At 37.3% G+C, this 13358-nt stretch overlaps 1 protein-coding gene across 1 annotated transcript; it reads right to left on the bottom strand.

Annotated features, from left to right (window-relative positions):
- Positions 1 to 1625: 1625 nt before the first annotated feature.
- Positions 1626 to 12051, bottom strand: tnfsf11 (TNF superfamily member 11). Its single transcript, XM_066706635.1, has 4 exons — positions 11851 to 12051; positions 8898 to 8969; positions 4682 to 4820; positions 1626 to 4375 (listed from the first exon to the last, which is right to left on the bottom strand). The coding sequence occupies exons 1-4, from the start codon at positions 12022 to 12024 to the stop codon at positions 3948 to 3950; spliced, it is 813 nt and encodes a 270-aa protein (XP_066562732.1). The 5' UTR covers positions 12025 to 12051; the 3' UTR covers positions 1626 to 3947.
- Positions 12052 to 13358: the final 1307 nt, after the last annotated feature.

Raw genomic sequence — 13358 nt, 5'->3', positions numbered from 1 at the left:
ATTGATTACCTACTTGACTGCAGTCAGCAGCCTGGGTAATTTCTGACTTAAATACTTTGAAATCAAATTCAGATTTTGCTTATTCCCCCTTAGAGATTTATTATTTGTTTGCACTTCAATTAACATTTAGAAATACATACATACATACATACATACATACATACATACATACATACATACATACATACATAAATACAGATATGTAGAAGGATACCATCAAGCTTTACAGCAGTTTCACAAGGTTATGTACGACGGTATTGAGACACTGAAAATTAATAAATAAAAAGGCTATACAGTGAGGGAAAAAAGTATTTGATCCCCTGCTGATTTTGTACATTTGCCCACTGACAAAGAAATGATCAGTCTATAATTTTAATGGTAGGTGTATTTTAACAGTGAGAGACAGAATAACAACAAAAAAATCCAGAAAAACGCATTTCAAAAAAGTTATAAATTGATTTGCATGTTAATGGGTGAAATAAGTATTTGATCCCCTATCAATCAGCAAGATTTCTGGCTCCCAGGTGTCTTTTATACAGGTAGCGAGCTGAGATTAGGAGCACTCTCTTAAAGGGACTCTCCTAATCTCAGCTCGTTACCTGTATAAAAGACACCTGTCCACAGAAGCAATCAATCAATCAGATTCCAAACTCTCCACCATGGCCAAGACCAAAGAGATGTCCAAGGATGTCAGGGACAAGATTGTAGACCTACACAAGGCTGGAATGGGCTACAAGACCATCACCAAGCAGCTTGGTGAGAAGGTGACAACAGTTGGTGCGATTATTCACAAATGGAAGAAACACAAAATAACTGTCAGTCTCCCTCGGTCTGGGGCTCCATGCAAGATCTCACCTCGTGGAGTTTCAATGATCATGAGAACGGTGAGGAATCAGCCCAGAACTACACGGGAGGATCTCGTTAATGATCTCAAGGCAGCTGGGACCATAGTCACCAAGAAAACAATTGGTAACACACTACGCCGTGAAGGACTGAAATCCTGCAGCGCCCGCAAGGTCCCCCTGCTCAAGAAAGCACATGTACAGGCCCGTCTGAAGTTTGCCAACATCTGAATGATTCGGAGGAGAACTGTTGTGTTGTGGTCAGATGAGACCAAAATCAAGCTCTTTGGCATCAACTCAACTTGCCGTGTTTGGAGGAGGAGGAATGACCCCAAGAACACCATCCCCACTGTCAAAGGAGTGGCTCAAGAAGAAGCACATTAAGGTCCTGGAGTGGCCTAGCCAGTCTCCAGACCTTAATCCCATAGAAAATCTGTGGAGGGAGCTGAAGGTTCGAGTTGCCAAACATCAGCCTCGAAACCTTAATGACTTGGAGAGGATCTGCAAAGAGGAGTGGGACAAAATCCCTCCTGAGATGTGTGCAAACCTGGTGGCCAACTACAAGAAACGTCTGACCTCTGTGATTGCCAACAAGGGTTTTGCCACCAAGTACTAAGTCGAAGGGGTCAAATACTTATTTCCCTCATTAACATGCAAATCAATTTATAACTTTTTTGAAATGCGTTTTTCTGGATTTTTTTGTTGTTATTCGGTCTCTCACTGTTAAAATACACCTACCATTAAAATTATAGACTGATCATTTTTTTGTCAGTGGGCAAACGTACAAAATCAGCAGGGGATCAAATACTTTCCCCCCCCCCACTGTATATGAAGGTGAACAAACACTTTTCTGTAAAGGATTCATAACAACAAAGTGCTGCATTAGCAAAAATAATCCACAATTTGTTTAGTATGAATTTGGCCTGAGAAACTGTGTATTATTTCCTTACAGAAAATACCTTGGAGGTCTTTATGCCACTAAAATAGTGTAATTATTTCAATTTTTCAATATCATTTTCCTTGGCTGACATCTTAGGCAACAACTCAATATAATTACATGACGGTACTATAAAAAGTAGCAATATATAATGAACAAAAATCTAAACGCAACATGCAAAGTATTGGTCTCATGTTTCGTGAGCGGAAAAGATCCCAGAAATGTCCCATATGTACAAAAAGTTTATTTCTCTCACATTTTATACACAAATTTTTTTACATCACTGTTAGTGAGCATTTCTCCTTTGCCAAGATAATCCATCAACTTGATGGGTGTGGCATATCAAGAAGCTGCTTAAACAACATGTTTACACAGGTGCACCACTCTAAAATGTGCAGTTTTGTCACAACACAATGCCACAGATGTCTCAAGTTTTGAGGGAGCGTGCGATTGGCCTGCTGACTGCAGGAATGTCCACCAGAGCTGCTGCCAGAGATCTGTGGGTTTACACAACTGAAAATGTCTCCATAGACTGTCAGGAAGCGTCTCGGAGAAGCCCATCTGCGGCTCTTCGTCCTCATCAGGGTCTTGACCTGCCTGCAGCTCTGGTGGACATTCCTGCAGTGAACATGCCAATCACATGCTCCCTCAAAACTTGAGACTTGAAATCCATAGATTAGGGCCTAATGACTCATTTTAACTGACTGATTTCCTTATATGAACTGTAACTCAGTAAATACTTTATAGTTTTTGTTCAGTGTATTTGATATGGTCAGAAGTCTTTATGGATGATGATTTAGTTAACAGAACATCAACAAAACTGAGCATAAGTGATCTAAAATCCTCTTAATCTCCAGACTCAACTCCAACAACTACCAAAAAATAAAAAAGTAGCTATTTCAAAAAGGTCCAAATGGTTTATTTGGTGAATTATGTACAAGATTACATAGGCAATATTGCCAGATAATGAGTCAATAACTTCACTAAAGAGATGCCATGAACTCTCCAAATAGTTTTGGGTCGACATTGATAATTCGAAATAGATACTGTGGGCTGCCTATAACAACACATTTTAAGATCAAAGACTGATCTCAGATCTATTCTTTTAAAATTCTGCAGAATCAATAACAGGTAATGCTGGTGAAAACAGTCAACTGGCTTTTAATAAAACATTTTAATGTTATTCCAACAGTTGACTTAAGGCACTTGTAATTGATTGATCTGAGCCACATCTTGGGTTAAATTATTATAAACAATTAACTCCAAGCAAAGAATTGAATGCTTCAGCATTCACATTCAGGTATACATTACCAAGAGATATGCGCAGTTTCAGCTGGTTTATTAATGTGGTTGTTTTTCCACTTGCAGTTGTATCAACCAGTCCTGGAGTCCTCAGACCTGGTACTGGAGGACCCTCTACCTGCTGTTTTTTGTTCCAACCAAGTTCCCAGTAACTTATTTGAACCCTGAATCCTCCAGGACCAGGGCTGAGAACCACTCATTTAATTAATAAGATTTGATATAAACTGGTGAATCTCTATCTCTTCTCCATCTCTGACCCTTCAGTCTGGTCAGTTCTAACAGGCCATAAAATGCATCCAAGATGTGTCTCTAGTCCACTGTCTAAGGGGGATACGGACAACTTCATATAAAGCCATCAATCAGGAGATGGGACTTCAGCCGGCTCGGCCCCACCAATGAGAAACGTACCACAAAGGCCCACACTTTAACTACACAGTTAAAAAAATATATAAATTATATGAAATTAAGTAGAAAACAATATTCCTTATAGAAAGACTTATCACAAAAATGCTGAATTGGGAGTTCCAAAAGTGCTCTCAAAACATACAAGTGCAAAGCAATACCTTACAATCTTACTTACACTTACAAAAGTGTCTCCGCAGACACAGTCAGTCATTTTGTTTATGAGCAATAATACTTAATGAAACTTATGAAATATAAAATATAGATTTAAACAGTACAAAAGTAAACAGGATTTTATACAAATTTGTAAATACTTGAGCAACATTAATATCACTGAAACACATAGTTAAAAATAAGAAAAAAACAGTCAGTATTCTTGCAAGCAAGTACTCAGTGGTTCTCGATCATATAAAAAATGTCCAGTAGGTAGGAATATTTACACCAAACATTCAATAGAAAACAAATCAATTTAAATTACTTATTTTAAAAGCTCCAAAATAACTCCCCTCTGATTCGGGATCCAGTAACCATGAATTTGATACTTTTACAAAAAGCCCATCACCACTTTTCAAAAGGAAAATCCCACCTTGCTGAACACAATACAGATAAAAACCTTCAGTCTCATTCCAGGACTTGGTACTCCCACTTTTCATCAGAATAATGGTTGTCTTCTGGGCTTGTTTTTCATGATGGATGTACTGCAGTAGCTGGGTGTCATCCTTCAGAGAATCCTCAGATATACTTGGATAATGACGGAAACAAGTCTTCGCGTATATGTAATATAATCCTCCCTCGATCACTTTGAGTTTTCCATCGGTGTAGCCAAGGTGGCGTATGTGTGAAAGGCCATGCGAAGGGTTCCAGTGTACCAGTGTCTGTTGAATATTTCCTTCTAAGAATCAGCAGCAACAACAAGAAAAAAAAAAGAATTACAAAAAATATTGCAGAAGTAACATTCAACAGTAGCAAGGTCATAGTTAACTAGATTCATTGTGGATCGCTTTCATTTCAAATTGGTGTCCCGTCGTGAAGCAAGAACTGTATGCTGTCAATCATTCTACAACGTATTTCTTTATGTAGTGGTTTCAATTGCATTATGAAAGTAAGCAAACACTGTACATTATATGTAATTTAGTGGTTAGTGGCTCCCCACTAGCAGTACATGATACAGCTAGATTGATTTGAAGAGACTACTTACTTTGGGTGAAATTGATTGGAGCCCTTATTGTAAGATGAGCTGCAGGAGTTTGGTCTTTCGTAGGTTTACAACATTTTGAGCGTTCCTTTTTTCGGGGATCTTTAAGTGCGTCTGCAATAACACCTCCTGTCTGCATGCTCTGTGAACACAAATCATGGGAAGAGGTGTCATTTAAATGTAAAATCTCTCACCTGGCCTGGACACCTAACAGATACGAAGCTGGGAAATTAGAGAGGCAACACAAGCAAGAGTAAAATCACAATGCAACAAATTTAGAGTAGGTGCCAGGGTTTTATTAAATTAAATAAAAACGAACCTACTTATATAAGCAACTTTTACTACCTTTGACGTCAAGTTAGTTATCATGGAAAGAGATCAGAAATCCACAAAATAACTTTAAAGATCAGTCAGATGTGTTTTGTTGTAGTGCTGGCCTACATGAGCATGTGTTACTCCAACAGCACTTTCTTTTCTCTACACAAACACACCACAGAGGCTTCAACCACTTTTAGAAGAAAATGAAAGGCAGGCATGTCTTCTCTTGAAATTTTGTCTCTCGTCAACTCCAGGGAATAGAAGTGTAGTACTTTATTTTCCTATGTGAAGTATGATAGGGAACAGTGCAACCGGCAGAAGTTAGTATTACTCTTTCTCAGATTTAAAAAATATGCTGAATTGGTGTCATCTCACTTAATGTTTCAGCAGGTGAGCAATGAGAAGTAATGACATTACGAAACACTACAAGTCCAGAGTAATTCTCTTAAATGGGAAAGTGAGTTTTAGTTATAATCACAGTTGCCTGGCTTCTTTCCCAATGTGGATACACAGCCAAAGTAAATCCCGTGCCAAGTCCAATCTTTAATGCAGCATGAGTAAAGCACAATAACCAAGTCAAAACGTATCATGTTGTACAATTGAATGAGTATCACACTGTAGACATTTTTGGCTTTCAGACTTAAAGCAAGAGAGTATATATAGCATACCCAAGCACAGACCTGCATTGTAGAAAAGTACCTGGCAGGTGTTCAGAGGGCTGCTGTGAGGGCAGCAAGACGTTTATCCAGAAGAGTTGACAGGCAAATCAGCTTAAGCGCAGATCTGTTTAACATTTCATCTGTCATTTGTCAATTTTATGGCTTATGATCATACAGTACTTCATGATCTCTGAAACTGAATCCTAAATCTAAATAAATTGCAAACAAATCAGTTTCTACAATGTTGGATGAACAACTCTGGTTAATGTTATTCAGTAAGTCCAATCCGGACATTAAAACCAGATGATTAGATCTTTATGGGGCGCCGTAAAGAGGTCCTAAAAATATAATGGAAATGTATGGAAATAGAAAGCAAGCATAAAAAAATAGGATTTGTGAATCAGGTGTTTGTTGAAGTTGATTACCTTACAATGACTGCAGTCTTGGAATTAATTATTTCAAAACTAATAATATACATATTTTTTAAATACTACCATCTACATGTCAATGTTCTAATGCAATCCATTTTTTGCTCTCTCTTTTTGTTCTCTCTTTCTGTTCTCTGACAAACTGCCACTTTGGTGAATTATTCTAAGTGCCACTAGAGAAACCCTCTGTGGCATTGTCTTGGGCAGCAAGACCACATGCAGGGTAAGAGGATTTTAAATAACCTCTGCTGGAAATAAAAGAACAATTTAATGAGAAAAACATGCGACTGGAATCTTTAAAACTTCATATTTTTGATTTGGTTTTTCTATACAAAGTCCTGTTCAGAAAAGTGACTTTGTGTCCCACAGCAGAACTTAGTCTTGCAGAATGAGGGCATGGTCACGTGAAACCAAATACGGTAATAATTACTGTAAAGCGCCATTACAAATGTGTGAATATATACAAAATCAGTACAGAGAGCACTGTAAACACCATAGAATTAAAAGATCTGACAAGGATAACACTTATGAACACTTCTGAGGATACAAATCTGTACTTTAACAGCTTCCGTCCTATCAGTTCTACCCTCCCTGTTAAACACAAACTTCACTAAGAAACACTACTGATATGAAAGGGTGTCGTATATAAATACAAATAGGTGTTCAGTTAATCTTTCACTGTTGTCAACATTTACTTCAACAGGGAAAGCTGACACCACATACTGTAGGAGCTTTGCAAGCATGACTCATGCTAAAATAATTGCAAGATAAAATTGTGGGGGTGCTAAAAAGCCACTTTAAAAGCCAGATGCAACTAAAAATTGCTTGACCTCAATTCTTAGATGCTAACCTCTTTAAAGGCTGTCAGGAAACACCGCAATGTTGTAGTTTTTTTTATTTCTTTCTTTCTTAGTGGCTATGGTGCAACACAGTTCATCTTGAACACATTTCAAGTAATCCATGTGAACAACAGTTTTTTTTTTTAATAAAGAAGCAATAAGATTTGCTCATTTTCGTACCGAGTAAAAAATCATTTTCATACTTTTTATCTAAAATTGTTAGATACATAAGCAAGGTTTCTCCTTAGTCATACGTCACCAACAACAACTACTTGTAAATATAATGTAATAGTATAATAAAGAAATAAAGTAATTAAACACTTTAGTATGAAATGTATATGCTTATTATACCCCTGATAAACTACTTTGTTTTGAACAACATTAGGCAAGATGAAAATGCTGACATACACGCAAAACAGTAAATTACAAACTTGTACAATATCGGGTTTTTTATTTGCAAATAGTAGAAAGTGGTTTCTGACAATAAATGAAACCAGGCTTGCTTACACATTAATAATCTGTGGGCATGGCAACACTTTGGTTTGGTCTAAACCTTAGTGTTCAGATAAAAAAATCTAAATAAATAAATAAAAATGCCAGAGCAGCACAAATGAAAAAATGTGCAACGTATTATAGCAAATATAATGAGATCTCAAGTACCTAGATCTGTGAAGTAAAGCATTCATTCCTTATAACTGCATTAGATTTATATTTCTGCTTCATATAAAATCCTAGAAAAATATTATCTGTATAATAAAACTTAATTCCATAAAAAATAGATATACTTTATAATACTTTATGCAACTTTAAATTGTATTATTGTATGTAGCGTATTCATAGGTGAAATGCACACACACACACACACAGAAACAGAAAATGTTGCTTTGTCCATTTTGTATTTCCGTTTTTCCATTTCTATTGTATGTATGCTTTAGTCACAACATTTAGACACTCAAGTTTTTGTTTTTATTTACTGGAATGCACACTATTTAAAAGGAAAAAAAAATCGAATGGCAAGCACAAAACAGTACAGTACTGAAAAAACAGCAATATATACGGGTGTCTCCAAAACAATGTGAATTATACAGGCTTTGGCTCCAAGTCAACCCTTCCCTCTTCACCGAGAATGCCAAAACATAGGTATGCGGGATGAGAGAAAGCAAACAAAATAAATAATGCAAAGAAGGAAGAAAAAAAAATCATGGAAACTCATAGAAACTTGAATATACAAAAAAGTTGTAATGTTGTGGCAGTAATGTTTAGTCCCGATTTATTGTGATGTAAATTATCCCGGGGGGGGGGGGGGTTCAGCATGCAAAGGAAATTATTAGTTATTAATTTGCTGTTATCATTAAAGTGTTACTGGATTTGTATACACTGTATTGTCAAATACCGATAAATTCTAATTGAGAATAGTACTTTATTGTACTTAAAGCAGTTTGTGAAATGTTTGATTAATTTAATTATTTATTATAATACCATGTGCTAGAACCTGCTATGGTCGACAAATTGATTCAAAACTAATGGGACCAGACATTTCCTTAACATCCTTAACATCCCCCTTAAATATTTTAAAGCAAAACACAAACCCAGCTATAAAAGTACTATTTCCAACAAACTCATCCAGTAGTACTCTAGTCATGGTCTTCTGACCCCAATGTCTGATGGGCATGTGCACAAAAGTAAAACCACTGAACCTCTGAAAGTTAATACATTAACCAAATAAATCACTGATTAAAGTGTGTATATACTGCCTAATACACCCAACCTGTCTATCCTGAAATGCAACGGCACGACCCAGAAGGTTAATCCTATTATCTGACACTATCGTTACACTCCTAACTTACATTTATGATATAATCATTCTAGTTTTTGAAGACAGCAATGCATGAAGAGTCTTAGTCCGACACGTCTAATGGGTCAGTGTAGCTGGGGCAGTGCCAATGCATTTCTCTGAGAGAGGGCAAGCTCTTACCTCATATGCTTTCTGACCCAGTGAGGTGAACTCTGCTGGCATTTCCTTCTTGGTGGCACAACAGGGCAATACCTGAAAACATAAGATACAAACACAATTGCAATAAATGAAGGTAGCAAAAATACAATGACTACTACTAATAATAATGAGAAATATTTTAGTGTTAAATTCACAGTACAGCCTTGACACATTATTCAAAATTTAAATACGTACATTCAAATTATTTTAAGCAATTCTTAATGAAGGCATACTTTTTATTTTTATTTAGTTTTAGATTTTTGGGATTACCAAGCGCTGTATGCATAGGATTAGTTTTGGATACATTTTGTGAATCACTTGGTTAACAGCAGCACTCTCTCTTTACGTGGGGGGGGGGGGGGGTTATACATGTTCAGTGCACATTTACCACTCTGCGATCGCATATAAATACACAAAGCAGAGGTCAATGACGACTGAAGTTGGCTGGCTACTTATTAACTGTTCCTACCAGTCTAATCCTACAGCCGACATCACCTCAGGTACTGTTCAGTCTGCATTTCCTGCAATCATTTTCCTCGTGTCTCAGGAGGATAGTCTTTGATGGTTCCTAATTGTTTTGGGATTGCGATATTAATAAATCCCAGAAGGAAATGGGGAGCTCCTGCTCATTTAGTCCTCAACCGGGTTCAGGTCGGAGTGCGGGCTGACAAAAAAATTCACAAACGTGTTACTGGAAATCCGGGCCACTCGCTGCATGTTCGTGTTGATGAAACATGACACACCTAACAACTAACAATTAATACCTTTACTATCATAACACTTAGATGTGGCGTCCAGGAATCATATTCTTTTTTTACTATTCCCACTTCTAACATGGCTCACTGGAGTGGGCTTTGGGACAAGGTTTGCCAAAAAAAGCTTCTCCATAACATGACTTTCAGCAAGGCCTTTGCAGATTGTAGTTGTTTGCCAAGTTAAATACATGCTGTGTGTGTCTTTTTTTTTTTTTTAAATAAATTCAATTAAACACTTTCAGTAATGGATGTTGAACAGGGTGGGGGGGGGGGGAATGGAGATTTTGGTATGCTAAATAATGCAACTTGGCAACAGTTTCCAAAGACTATATCAATATGTCATCTGATCAGAATATTCTCACAAGCAAATCGTTTGAAAAACTAAAAAAAAAAAAAAAAAAGATTCCAAATTGGAGAAAACATTAATAAACATTTAAATTAACATGATTAAGTGATTCAATAAATAAGAAACCATGCTGCCTCTCTTGTTCTTTTGATTATTAGTAGCTTATTGGGTGCAGCCATTTCTTTAAGTATCCTAATCAATTAACTTAAAACGCCTGGCTAAAATATATTTATGTTTGCATCTTACTTATTTCAGTTACACATGTTTGTATTAATGTCTGAGACAATATGCCATGTTAACCACAAATCAAACCGGAAAATATTACTCGGGAGAGACTATGGGACAAAAGGGTGATATAGTTCCTAAAATGTCTCAGGATAAAGAAATCCACCATTCTTTTGTAGGATGAGACTTTAACTCCACTACCTCAAGGACGTCCCCCCTCACCATCCTCTAGTTAAACTGAAGATAAATCAAGATTTCTAAAAGTAAGTCTCAAAAACCTCAACAGCAAAAAACAGACAATCAGCAGTTTAACTGTCCTTGTGTCATACCCTCTGCACAATGCAAATCACAAGGAGTATTTCATTGATATTTGTTGAAATGTTTGAATACAATCTTGACAAACTTAGAGTAACCCTAAGTAACGAATAAGATTGATTTGGGCGTATTTGAGGGGAGGAGTGGGGAATGCACTTTTCTCAGCGTATACATTTTCTGTTATACTTCAGTTTAAAGTAGGGAGGCTCTTCAAAGAAAATGCATTTTCCATTCACCTCTTCCAGCCGATGTGTGTTCTGTATGGGGGCACAGCTGCACCGTGCACGGTGATATGCCATGCACCAAAGAGCATGAGCACACAAACCACTGCATTGTTACAGATCTGATTAAAGAATAGTTTCATGGCAGGGAGATATCACATCCCGTGTGAGTGAACAGCACTGAAAACCAGAACAAAGTAGGGGAAAGTTGTGTTTTTTGTTATTCTGTTTAAATCATATTACCCTAACCAACCCACAAGCTTACTAAAACGTTGTGATAACACTGGGTGTAAGCTGGGCAGCAACTGTTACAAACGATTCATCAAAATCTGCTCTGCTACTGCAGTTTGATTGTCAGCTATTTATGCCAACACAATGAAACGGGGAAATGAACAACCAGATGACGGGCGTTTGCTCAAGCCTTCTACCGACAAAGACACATATTTTGTAAGACAATCAACGGAAAATCTTAAGACATCCTTTAGATACTAATCACCCCGAAAGACTGACCAGTAGCAAAACTAGTTAATGCAGCGTGCTGACAGATTCTTGAGATAATGAAAGCCCATCTCATCTGAGTGCTGTTTTGCACTTGACACCGACTTGAAAAGATCAATCACAGAATCTTGCAAAACAAACAATGAGGCGCATTCTAGAACGCGTAAAAAACACCCAGCGCGCCCTGCAGCCACAAGCAAATGCACTTCAGCGCAACCACCTGAAGAGCCACACGTATGCCTTGCGTTTGCCCTCTACCTTCTGAGCATGAATTAGCCTATTTCACCAACACATCAAGACCAGACTCAACCAGGCGGCTCACATACATTTCCCTTCTGGTGTCACTATTTTCAACGATTTTACAGTGTCGTATCTGTGAACAACCATGCACTGGATGAGTGTCCTTAAGCATTACACTTCATCCACCCCCTCCACCCTACACTACAGCAACCTAAACCGATGCGTCTGAAAAAGGCTCCAACGGGACATCTGACATGGGATCACACTGTCCTCTCCTCCAGAAGCGTCTCAGACAGCACCCCAGACGCATGCAAACATAAACAGCCCAATATTACCTGATCGATGTGACCTGTAAGGTGTAACAGGATGGCCACGCTAGACGCGATCTGAAGCAATCCCATAATAGCCAGAGTCCCGTAGAGGAGCGGTCTGCAGGTGGGCTGGAAGCGCTGGCTGCTGTCCATCTCTACGGGGCTCCGCAGGTACCCTCGGTCATCACCAGCTGCCATAAGCGCTCGGCTCTTGGAATAAGAAGAAAACAGTGCTGACCCAGGACTCATATAAACAGTGGGTGGGAATTACTGTCAAACTTTTGTTTTCCTCTTGTGCAGGGCAGCCAATCAGACGGCTCCTCAATTATTTACCGTAAAACCCCCCGATTGCAATACAGGTTGAACTAGATTGCATTACATGCAAAGCAGTTTCTGAGAAGCTCCCCCGGCGCACAGAAACACCTGACACGATTATACCTTCACGCTTGGGCTGAGGTCTTTATTAAGATGATGCAGAGCAAGAGCTATTGCTGTGTGTTTTTAGGTGCACCGATTACCCTTTTAAGTATCTGAATAAGAAACTGCGACTTCTACCAATTAAAAACCCAGTATGGCTTAATCAGTAGTAGCCCAACACGAGCATGTTTAGTGTTTTATCCAATGTGTTCAAACTAAAGGTGTCAAATTGACCAGAGTTGTGGTTTCCACTGAAGTTGTGTGTTTTAGGTTTATTAAATCATTTACAAACAATAGTGTTTGGCCGTTTCGATGCATGCAATATCTCAGATAAGCCATGATTTGATCTTTAAATATTCCTTTACAAGTTCACACTGACGAAACTGACATTTCCAGTTAGATAACAAACTTGTCATATTTCCATTGATTGTCGGATCTGAATAGCCTTTAACAATCGATGGTGTAATACATACATACATAATATTGAAATATTTCTATTTCTCCAAAGACATGTTGTTGATGCATGATAACCTGAAGATCAGAAAGTCTTAACATGAATTCCATAGAACATAATATATTATAAATGAGCATTTGACAACTGTATTTACATTATTACTTTAGGGTGGTTGTATAAAATAAAAAAAATTGTATCCTATCGAAGGTGTAGAATTGGCTAATAGCATCCATGGATTATGAATGTTGGTTACCGTATTTTTATTTATTTATTTATTTATTTATTTATTATTATTATTATTATTATTATTATTATTATTATTATTATTATTATTATTATTATTATTTTAAAAGACCCATATGCTTGCTTTCATTGTTTTTGATGACATTGAAAAGTTGTTAGTTTGGCAATCTTTCATACTATCCAGACACAATTTTAGTCTATATATTTATATTGCAATAGTATATGTCATGTGCCTAATGATATATCCACTGATACTGTGCTCAATTATGTATTTTGCTGTCAGTACACATTTTAAGTTTAATTAATCTAAAATATTTTTTAAAACATACACAAAAACAATATACACAAATCTGATTTAAAATCCCTTTAATTGCAGATCATATCCTTTCGGTCCTTGGAATGTAAAGATTTGGATGAA

Source organism: Amia ocellicauda, chromosome 6 (genome assembly GCF_036373705.1).
Source record: "Amia ocellicauda isolate fAmiCal2 chromosome 6, fAmiCal2.hap1, whole genome shotgun sequence".
NCBI classification, from domain to species: Eukaryota; Metazoa; Chordata; class Actinopteri; order Amiiformes; family Amiidae; genus Amia; species Amia ocellicauda.
This window is presented reverse-complemented; position numbering and strand designations above follow the sequence as displayed.